This window comes from Vigna unguiculata, chromosome 5 (assembly GCF_004118075.2).
Source record: "Vigna unguiculata cultivar IT97K-499-35 chromosome 5, ASM411807v1, whole genome shotgun sequence".
Taxonomy (NCBI): Eukaryota; Viridiplantae; Streptophyta; class Magnoliopsida; order Fabales; family Fabaceae; genus Vigna; species Vigna unguiculata.
This window is the reverse complement of record NC_040283.1, coordinates 48,329,254-48,341,571: the sequence shown is the minus strand read 5'-3', so window position 1 is coordinate 48,341,571 and position 12,318 is coordinate 48,329,254. Positions and strand designations below refer to the sequence as shown.

General features: G+C 37.1%; 1 protein-coding gene across 1 annotated transcript; it reads right to left on the bottom strand.

Moving 5' to 3' along the window:
• Positions 1-9,346: 9,346 nt before the first annotated feature.
• LOC114184189 (CBL-interacting serine/threonine-protein kinase 5-like) lies at positions 9,347-11,534 on the bottom strand. The gene has a single exon (XM_028071462.1). It carries the CDS (start codon positions 11,058-11,060, stop codon positions 9,663-9,665), a length of 1,398 nt encoding a protein of 465 aa, XP_027927263.1. The 5' UTR covers positions 11,061-11,534; the 3' UTR covers positions 9,347-9,662.
• Positions 11,535-12,318: the final 784 nt, after the last annotated feature.

Sequence of the window (12,318 nt, the reverse complement as noted above, 5' to 3'; positions counted from 1 at the left end):
TAGACTGAAAATGAAAGAATTCAGAAGTATATATATATATATATATATATATATATATATATATATATATATATATATATATATATATATATTTGTTTTCCTTTTTTTTTTTTTACCTAACATAGCTTGGACGAAAGCGGGGAATTTAGGTTCATAATTAATGAAAGAATACGATAATCAACATGAGTGGGCCTTGCCAATATTTATAGACCAATACAGAAGAGAAATAGAGATGATTAAGTTTGACATTGAGGGTGATGGTGACACTGAGAGAATTGTAGTTTTCAACTTTGAAATTTGCAAATTCATGCATCAGTAAATGTAAGAACTTTGTATCTGTAGGTAAGAAAACAGAGTTGAAAAATGAGACTTTTATGACCTCTTCGTATGTTGGGAGCATCCAAATCCAATTTAAGATTGAAGTGAGTTTCTCGCTATTCTTTATTTAGAGTCTGTGGAATTCATCAAAATATGTTGAACTTTAATATTTGAAGTGCAGAATTTCTTTATGTTTGTGTATGAAGAGTCTTAATTTAAATTCTCAGTTGGATTTTTCTGTCTTATTTTTAATGGACACTGATTTTAATGTCTTAAAATATGTTAAAAATAATTTTAATATATTAATATTAATGTATTTTTAATGTTTAAAATACTAGAAAAATTCAAAAAGAATCTGAACTTGTTGATGAAAGATAGGTTGTGCATTGAATCTTAGAAGAAGAAAAATGTTGAATGATGATGATGAGTTATTATGCATGTGTTGTAGTGAGATTAATGAAATCAGTAGATCATGTTATTGCTTACGTGTGATTTATTACACAAAAAGGTTTGTAAGAAGAAAGCATGAACTATACTTTGTTATTGGGCCTGGTGTAAAAGGATTAAATCGATGATTTTTCTTCCTACACCACCATAACTTCAACCTGAACCCTAATAATTATAAAATGACCACATTAACCTTCGTGAAAGTTTATCGGATATCTTTGTAACAGGCACGGAAGAATAGTTTAATTATAATTATATTACATGTTAGACATCGAAGTGAATACACAAACATGAACAGAATAAAGTAGACAACAATGAAGGATTTCTAACTAATAAGAGCATTTGGTAATAATTCAAAATTATAAAAAAATCATCATCCAAAAAAGAAGTAGAACAGATTGATATAAAGAGACAATGAAATTCAAGTGAAAACACATGAATATCAACTACTATTATGTGGGAGAGGATTAAAACTAAAAACAGCAAATAATCAACCTTCCTAGTTGAACTCTATAATTAGTAGGAATTTGAAATATTAATTCATTATTACTAATTATTTAAGACGCATACGAAATAAGAGTTTTTTTGTTCTAGTTCAAATTTACATCTACCGTTAAAGGAGATAAGATATCCTCATGTTATGATTACCATAATTGATGAAGTAGTAGGAAGTAAAAAATCATCGACATTGTAGTTACTACAATCACAGAGCCCATCACTGACATACTAACATTTGTTAGGAATTCAAGGTGGATGATCCGTGTCGAGACAACGGATGATCCGTGTCGAGACAACGGATGATCCGTGAGGCGAAGGGGCTAGGGCTAGGTCCTCTTGTCCTCCTCTACGCTTGTGTGTGTATTGGAGGTAAAAGCCCATGTTTTGCCTTTGCGTGTGCGTGGAGATAAAAGATGATGGTGAGAGGAAGGAAGAAGCGGTTTCCCTTCGGCAAGCGAGCAAAAGTGGAAGTGAAACATAGTTTTCACTGCTTGTCGCCACACGCGCCTCATGACTCCTCGACTCCACCACTAATTCCAATTGCCACATCACAAACGTTAAAAAAATTGAAAACAAAAAATCATAATGCCAGATCACATTGACACATACATTACTAGAAATTTTCATATTACATGGGATTTTCCTTGCAAATTTGTTAAAAATTTGCAAGAGAAAACTGTTTTCTGCCATTTTTTCTAAGAATTTTAATTGGTAGGTAATTTCTTCGTGGGTAATCATTTCTTACAAAATTATAAAATTTGCAAGTATTTCATACAAAATTTGTTGCAGAAAGTGTTTTATACAAAATATTTTGCAAGAAAATTGGTAGCAATTTCTTGCAAATTTTTTTTCACAACAAAAATTTGTAGGTATTTCCTACGAAAAAAAATTTGAAACAAAATTGGTAGGAAATATGAGTTTTTTTAGTAGTGATAGGTGAGTAAGAAAAGGATCACTTTTTGAAGGTCATTGTATCATTATCCTTGTGGAAGGCTATGGATATGATATTTTCAGTTTCAGATTTTCAGAATCTCTAAGTCTCATTGAGTATAATTGAGAAAGTTGAGCACCATATAAGGATGAAGACTCATAAACCCATTGTCAAGGTTTTGGGTTAAGAGTGGTGTCAATCTCTTATGTGTAAATTGGACTCATGTCTCATTGGTGTTGTATCTTTGAATCTTCCATGTGTCAAGACCTTTGAATCTTAAGTCTCACATTGAGTACAATTGAGAAAGTTCAGCACCATATAAGGATAAAGACCCATAAACTCATTGTCGAGGTAAGAGTGGTGTCAATCCATTATGTGTAAGTTGAGCTAATATATCTCATTGGTGTTGTACCTCACCGATTTATCCTTTGTCCTGAGTAAATGAGACCGATTTGTCCTTTATCCTAAGTAAATGAGAAACTAGATGAATTGCTTAGCAATAAACAAAAAAGGAAGAAAAAATTAAGAGAAAGAGTTCAAGGACTTCAAAGAAAAAACAAAATTTAAAAAAATGCATCACAACATTTAATAATTTCTACGATGATATTTCACTTTACATGATATTATGTAACAATTTAACAATTTAATCATACATTTTATGAACAAAATATCTAGATACAAATATTCATTCAGCTTGTAAAAAAAGGTGAAAGTTAAAAGATCAAATATTTTCAAAAATAAAATAAAAGTTCAAAACAGAAAATAAAGTCCAAGAATAGTAAATGTGTGGTGCAATGAGCAACATGTGAGAGGTGTGTAGTGAATATTAACCTACAGCAAATAAACACAGCAAACAGGTTCAAAAACAATAAACAAAGAGTTTAGGAGGTGCGGGGTTATCACATATGAGGTACATGATGTAAAATTAAAACAAGCCCCAAACAACCGACCAAACAAACAAGGTGTGTGGGGTTTAACAGAATATGGGGTGCATAAAGAAAATAAAATAGCAAAGCTCATCAAAAATAAGTAGAGGAGTGAGCGGGAAAACTAGGGGTGCCAACGAGATTTTCCTGCTTCAGGTTCCTTTTTTCTTTATTCTTACCGGAGATCACCCGGAGCAAGGGTTTCATCATTCCAACTACTTCTTTTTGCACGAAGCATCTTGGACCAGCCTCCACGCTGCCGCTGCACGACCCCCGCAGTCACCGGCGACGACGCCGGCCTACACTGGAGGCCTTGTTGGCGTCACCACAACACCCCCTCGTCGACCCTTCTCTCATTCCGGCAAGAACCAAACGCACACATGTGCCCATCGCCGCTGCACATCACCATGGCTGCCAAAGGAGCCGCCGGCGACGCTGGTCGCCATTTGACGCATCGCCGGCGAGGACCAAACAGCACGAACCAACCATCTTCTCCTCTGATACGCGACCGAATCGCCTTCGTTGAATCTCCGACTCGCCTCCGGCCCCTTCCTTCTCCTGTTTCTTTTTTTTTGTGTTAGATAGTTACTGCGAATGAATGTGATTGCCGAAAATTTGAGATGGAGGAATCGACGGTGTTGTAACAATGCACAAGCAATTGTTACAACATCAAATTGATGATCCTATAATTGCAGTAGAAAAACAAACACTTAAGGAGTTAACTATGATTAAACAAGTTTAAACAATCACTTAATTAAGCTTCATCTAGATTAGTCAATTTGGCCCAGCCCACAGGGTTTGGCCCTGGCCCATGTGGGCTAGGGCCAAAAAAGTCCACACTGAAAAAAGGCCCCCAACAAAGAAGCCCACAGGGCCAAAAGCCCTGTGGGCCAGGGCCAACCCATGGGCTTTCATCTTCCACATGAAAAATATATTATTTTTTAAAATATATTACTATCTGTGAGACAGACCCAACGAACCGGACAAGCACGACAACCCGAATAGGTCTAACGACTCGGACCTGCCCGACGACCTCGACAAGAACGACGACTCGAACGGGTCCGATGATCCAAACAGGCCCAACAACCCGAATGGGCCCGACGACCCAAACGGGCCCGAATACAGGACAAACCCGACAACACGAACGGGCCCAACGACATGGAAGGGCCCGACGACCCGAACAGGCTCGATGACCTGGACGGGCCCAATGACCCGGACAGGCCCGACGAACTTGACAGGCCCTATGACCCAAACAAGCCCGACGACCCGTATGGATGCGACGACCCGAACAGGTCCTACAACCCAGACGAGCCTGAAAACGCAGATGGGACCGACGACACAAACGGGCCCGACGACCCAAACGGGCCCAACAAGTCAGATGGGCCTAATGACCAAGACGGGCCATACGTATAGGCCTGAAGACACGGATGGGCCCACCGATCCGAACGAGTCCAATGATCCAGACAGGCCCAACGACCCCAACGGGCCCGACAACCTGTATGGACCCGACGACCCGAACGGGCCCGAAGACAACCCGATCGGGTCGTCAGGCCCGTTTGGGTCATCGGGCCCGTTCGGGTTGTCGGGCCCATTCGGGTCATCTAGCACGTCTGGGTCATCCGGCCCGTCTGGTTCGTCGGGTCATCGGGCTCATTCGGGTCCTCGGGCCCGTTCGGGTCGTTTGGCACGTCTAGGTCGTCTGGCACGTCTAGGTCGTCGGGCCTGTTCGGCTCGTTGGCCCCGTTCGGGTCGTTGGGCACGTACATGTCATCGGACCCGTTCGGGTCGTCAGGTCCATACGAGTCGTCGGGCCCATTCGGGTCGTTGGGCATGTCTGGATCATTGGGAATGTTTGAGTTGTTGGGCCCGTTCGGGTATTCGGTCCGTTCAGATCGTTGGGCTCGTCTTGGTCGTAGGACCCATCTGCCTCCTCTGGCCCGTCCGGGTTTCGGGCCCGTTTGGGTCGTCGGGCCCATCTCAGTCATCTGGTCCGTCCGGGTTTTCGGGCCCGTCCTGGTCATTGGGCTCGTTCGGGTCGTCGAACTCGTCCGGATCATCGAACCCGTTCGGGTCACTCAACTTGATCTTTGACTCTGACTTAATGTAGTATTATTTGGGGGGCTAACCCACATTAGCCCTAGCCCTAACCCACTAGAGAGGGGCCTTTGGGGGCTGGGGCTTTTTTTTAGCCCCATCATTTGGGGGCCCCCTAAAAGGGGGCTTTATGAAGAGTGGGCCAGGACTGGCCCATGGGCTAGGGGCCAAATTGACACCTCTAACTTCATCCACAAGTCCAAATAAGCTTATGTGATTGTTAATACGTAAAGCTAATTTTCTTTTTCTTTATTATAGACAGACACACAAATTGACAATAAAGAATTGCAGCATGATCATTAGTCACACACAAAGAAACTCATATTTGTGGTTTGGACAGAAAATCAGTTTACATTATCTGGACATGCGAACAAAAGTATGGTACTATATTTTGTTGTTGGGCCTGGTGTAAAAGGATAAAACTAAGTGTAAACCTTTCTTCTAATAATTTTTCTTCCTACACCACCATAACTTCTATCTGAACCCTAATATTTTTTAAAATGACCACATTAGCTTTCGTGAAAATTTAATGGATATTCTTTGTAACAGGACACTGAAGAATAATTTAATTATAATTATATACCTAACTTAAAAAAAAAAAACATTTGTGATGCACAAACCATGCTCCCTTTTCCATGGATTTGGTTTGTTTGATTATAAAAGAAGACAAACAAGCTGACCACAGTGTTTGCAATTAATTTGAAAGAACTTCGGAAGTGAAGCTCAAACAAAAATTATTTGGAGAGAATGAGAAAGAAAAAACTCCGTCACAATATTTTTTTTTTCAAATTTAATGCTTTTATTTCTTTCTTTAAAAAAAAAATAGATGCATTTGTTTCAATAAACAATCAGGCTAACTCTTGAAAAGAAATGAAAATGAAGTTTATATTTGACGTATAAAATTTTATAAAATACTTATGAATATTAAACCATCAACCTATAACAGAAAAGTAATAAATAATTAAATTTTTGCCGTCCCTTAATTTACCAATCTCGTTCTATTCTGAAAAAATATTCTCCAAATCACAACCAAAATTCACCAACACGATTGCTTCAAACAAAGACAACTTTCACAATTGGATTTGCAGTCCTTTATTATGGGCCATTAACAAATCATAGTAAAAAAAATTCATAATAAATCTGAAGAACAAAAACAAATAGAAAATGCAAGAGAAAAGAGTGTACAAAAGCACTATCATTGCTTCAAATCACTCCTTCACGTCAAACAAAAGGACATTATCTGCATTACTGTTACTATCTCTCATCACACCATCATTCAAATGCTAATTATCTAAAAATTTAACCAAAATGAATTATCAATAAATTCGACATATATCTATTCAAGAAAAATCTGAGATGAGACTTGTTTGGTTGTGCATCGTGTCAATATAATTAATTGTTCTTTCCCTCTGAATTGGCAACAGTCATTGTACGATTAATGCATGCGTGCATGGTGGCATATTCCTGTTACTAAAAATCTTCAACAGAACATATAAACACAAAACATTCAAAACAAAACTTATACACTCATCTTTTTCTTTCATTATTATCTTCTACTCAATATTTTATTTTGAGTCCTGAAAAAATCAACACACCTTTTTCTTCACTTTTTTGTGTCATGTTCTTTTAACTCATATGTAACTATCTTACATCACTGGTTAATAATTTAAATTATCATACACATAAAAGTCATTTACATTAGTTTTTTTTTTGTTCTGGTCAATAAAAATTAACTAAATATTTATTTAGTGAGGAGAGGAATATACTAATATTTATGCAACAATATAAAAAAATTAATCATGATTGTTGGAGTACTTGGTGAATCAATGAAGCAAACAAAAAAAATAATTGATAATTTGAAAAAAATTTTGTTGTTGTTGAAAGTACATCCTCAACTAGAGGCCAAGTTGGTGATGGATAGAACCAAAATATCTTCTTCTTTTTCTCTCACTCCATTGTTTTCGTCTTCTTCCAAGTTTTATTTTAAACATTGTTTATGCATTATTAATCTAGTTTTATTAAGTACTTTTACATAAAAAAAATCAACATTTTCCTAAATACAATGAAAATTAAATTATGTTGGTCTATAAGCAGACCTTAAGATATGTTGGTATAGAATAACGTTTTAAGTATACTTTTAGTCATTTTATTTATAAGTTTTGGTTTCTACTCTTTATATTTTAAAAGAACATTATAACTAATTATTCAGAATAATAAATTTATTGCTTTGAATTTATCTATACAAAAACTATTCTTCTTCAAACAAAAAAATAGTCATAAATATAATGAAATTCAATTAAGAAAATAAAAAAATTCACAAAACTTAATTGTTCCGATTTTTTTTTCTTGCTTATAATAACTTTTCGTTCGGAGGAAGTCATTAAGATCTGAGGTTTGGATTTTAAAGGGGAAAAATGAAAATATTTTTTAAAAATAAAATATATAATATGTATAAAAGAAATAAATCATTCATATTATTCTATAGTTTCATTTTGTATTTTGAAAAATAAAATTAAAATAATTATTTTTCTAAAACACAAAGTCTAAAATATATCTGACCTCTACGGAATATGATATCCAACAATTTTATTTAAATATCTTTAAAAAAATAAGTGACTAAAATAAAATTATTGGGAAAAACATTAAGGATTGAAGAATTATTTAAAATTTAATCTTATATATATTTTTATTTTTATTTAGATATATGAAAATGATTTTTTTTAAAATAATATATATATATATATATATATATATATATTTCTTAAACTTATTTAAATTTATTTTTCTGAAAAGAATAAATTTATTGTAATATATACTTTTATTTGAATTGTATATTAAAATGAATTTAATTTTTTATTTCATTTTATATTTTAAAGACTTACTTTAAATAATTTTACTTAAAATAAAGAAGAAAAGTATTCAAATATATTTATGGATACCAAAAATATCTACAAGTACATTTTTTTTACATAGTCATCAAATGTATTAGATGGATATTTTTTTAAAGGGATAGCAGATCTGCATAGTCCAACTTGTTAAAAGAGACTGTTTTAGCAGACTCACAGGTTTTCCTTATTTTGACTGGAGGATACACATGAAAATTATTTTTTATTATTCAATTTATAAAAAGATATCAAAATGGAAAATAAGCATAAAGTGAATCATTTTTATAATTTTATCATATGTAAGTAGGTTTTTTTTAAGTACTTATAAATAAAATAAAAAAACAGTTTTAGAATAATAAAATAATAAAATAATTCATATTAACAAAAATAAAATTGAAGTAAAATATATATATATTGTGAAAGAAAATGTTTTAATTTTCATTATTATTTTAGTCTTTTTTATGTTATTATGAAGTGATTCCAAACTATTTATGTTGATTTTATCTACCAATTTTGATATTTGAAGCTAATTGTGCATAGCAAAAACAGTTATAATGTGTGTAAATTAGTGGGAATTATGAAGAAAAAGTAATTAATATTTATTTTTATGTTGGAGAATTATCCATCTTGAATTGCTTAAGAGCTTTCATGAAGAATAGACTAATCCAAGTGGGAAGCAACAATGATGACAAATAATTTGTAATAGTTTGCCAAACCCACAGACATATCTAACCCAAGGAATTGCCTCCTCACTCACCACTTTCTCCTTTTATTTATATATTTTTTTATTTAGTTTTCGAACAACCTAAATTTTTTGTGGACAAAGCAACATCAGGATACCTCCTGCATTAAAGTGTGTTTAGCTTTGATAGAAACACCAGAATATGACACTTGTTTTTTGTCCTCATTTAGAGATGAAATGTAAACATTTATTTAGGTTGTTACTTTATAAAGTGTGTTTAGCTGAGACAGAAACAATAACACACTTGTTTTATCCTCTGTTCGACGTAAGACATTTAATGTTAGAATAGGAATAAAATAAATTTAGAAACTTTATTAGTGAATTAAATTAGTTAGTTAATTAGTGAATTGGTGAGAGCAAAGTATGCGTATGATCCTAGTCAGCTTCTGTTGCTACTTTCCAACCAACCTCTCACTATACCCCACATCATTGTTTTCTTGCTTCCTCCTCGTCAATTCCCACCCTTCAATTTCAATACCATCCACTACAACCACTTTCACGAGAATTATACCACTCAGATTATATATTTCATTCCCAGGGTAGTCGAAAACAACATAGAAACAGTACGTTTAATGGTGTGGTATCTCAGAAAAGTTAAAAAAAGACGCCAAGGTTTGCATGGAGAAATGTTGCGGAAAGAGTTGTTATAACAGGGTGGTGATAAACAAGGAGACTTATGTTCTGCAGTATGTGCATATAAATCTAAACCCAAAGGGACTCGTAACGAAAACAACTAAGATAATTCACTACCTAGCTATTTCGGTTCTCATCTTTCGCAAACATAATCATAAATAATATTGGGAAAGTAATTCCGTTGGGAGTCACTGCCGGGAATCGCAGTCCCCTTGCCAACTCCACACAATGTCTTTCAGCGAAGGCCTCACTTCTTCCTCACACAGCTTTATGTACTCAAGCGTGTCTCCGGCAGACTTCGAAAACTCCACCACCGCCACCTCCGGCGCCACCTCGAACACCTCCACTGTCATCCCCAGCTTCCCCTTTCTCCCCTCCGTCGCCCCCTGCATTCTCACCGTGAACTGCTTCTTCCCGGTCACCCTAAAGTTCAGCTTTTTCGCCAAGGCCTCCAGTTTCGCCATCACCGTCGACGCCGAGTGCTTCGATATGAACATCGACGGCGACCGCTTCCTTGTCTCGAACAGATTACTCAGATCAAACCCGTTCGACAACGACGATATTATCTCGAAGGCATTGTAAGACGGACGAGCCGGCTTCGCCCCGACCAGTTCCCCGTTGCTGTTACCGTCTTCGCTGCCACTGACGTTTCCGCTGCCACCGCTGCCACCGGCATCGTCCCCGTTGAAGTCGATGTTATCCTCCAGAGCCGTCTCCTTCATGGAAAACGCAATGGGGCGCATGAACCCAACTTGGAACCAAGGATCCTTCATGATGTCAGGAATGGAATACCTCTTCTCCGGGTCCACAACCAGCAAACTAGAGATCATGCGTCTGGCCCCAGGCGAAATCCACTCCGGGAATGCATAATCAGCTTTGAAAGACTTGCTATAAATCCTCATAACATTCTCACCCTGAAAGGGTAAATACCCAGAAAGAAGCGCGAAGAGGATCACCCCGCACGACCATATATCAGCCTTCGACCCATCGTAGCCCTTCTTTTTCAGAACCTCCGGCGCCACGTAGGCCGGCGTGCCGCACGGCGTCACGAGCATCCCGTCAGATCTGCGCTGGTCAGGCAGCGCGGACAGGCCGAAGTCCGAGACTTTCAGGTCTTCGTTCTCGTCGAGGAGCAGATTCTCCGGCTTCAAATCACGGTGGGTGACGCCACGACTGTGGCAGAAGTCGACGGCGCTGATGAGCTGTTGAAAGTACTTTCGGGCGATTTCTTCCTTCATCTTTCCCTTGGCCACCTTGGCGAAGAGTTCTCCTCCCTTGACGTATTCGACGACCAAGAAGATCTTGGCTTTGTTGGCCATGACCTCTTTGAGCTCCACGATGTGGGGGTGACGCACCAATCGCATGACGGAGACCTCGCGCTTTATCTGTTTCACCAGCTTATCCTTCTGAAGCCTCTCCTTTTTTATGACCTTGATGGCCACGCTGTCGTTTGTGTTCAGGTTTCTCCCGTGGTACACCTTGGCGAAGTTCCCCTGCCCCAGCAGCTTCCCTATCTCGTACTTGTTGAACAGGATGTTCCTGCTGCTGCTACTACCCGTGCCCGTGCCGTTGGATCCGCGATCCATCTCGGCGGCGGGGATTTTTGACCGAACCAGTTTTTTTTCCCTAACCCTGTTGGTGGTTTTGGTTTCTACCTTCTCTAGGGGGTTTTCAATTGTAGGCTTTGAATTGGGATTGGTGGAGGTGGGAGAGACCCAGATCGAAGGGCTTCATCCTTATAATGAAGAGGGTGTCGAATGGACACACCACGTTCTGGAGAAAAGATTTGGATGGGTTGAAAATCTTCATGGTTGCATGCGGGTGAGGGAGGGAGAGGAAAAAGGGTGCGCTTGGATTCGTGTTTGAGTTCGACAACCCGATTAGGGGAACAAGCCCGAAATGAAAAAGGGTTGCAAAAACAGAATAAATAAAGTACTGTAAATGGTGGAGGAAGATGAAGAACGCGGGTATGACGCAGAAGCAGAGAGAAAAGGTTTGTGTGGTGTTGGGAGAGAAGAGGAGAATGCGGTTTTATGAGGAGCGGTTGGAAGAGATGGTTTCGAAACACAACATAACGCCACAAAATATCTGGAAAAAACCTAAATTAAGATAAATGGGAACAACAACTGGACCTATGTGGGCCACTTTTTTACTTGCTTTCTTCTAAATTAAATTCTTTTTTTTTTTCCTTTCAACCGATTGAACTTTTCCTCCTAATATATTTATAGATAAATCTATTTTTAATACCCATGTGGTAAATAATTGCTTTGGAATTCTGAAAATGTTATAAACAACATATTACCATAGATGCGAAAGACAAGAAAAGGATGGGAATAATGTGTTTAAATTAGTATTAATTAATATAATAAATGCAAGAATAAATAAAAACTAGAAAAAAGGAAAAATGGAGAGAGATAAGATTGATGATTGGAGGTGAATGATGAGTGGTGACGTGGATGTGAGTCGAATACAGCTAGCTAGGTACTGTTGGTGGTGTGTGTAAAGTTTTGACCAAATAACCAAACCCAAACCTAACAAATTGCAACCTTTTTTTTATTGGATACGCGTGTTTTGAACGGCCGTCGAACATGAAGCCATCACTACCACGCAATAAACGAGATCCCGTTTCGCGAATCCACAGGATTTCAGAAAACGGATTTCTCCTTTCACACCCCGTTTCTATTATTATTTATTATATTTTTCAAACTAATTTCTTATTTAATGCTGAATAATAATATATTCACAACTGATATATAATTACTTCACGTACTTCTATTTCTTACTAAATAGTTTTATATAGAAAAAAGATCATGACATCTGATTTAATGTTATGATAAGAACCGA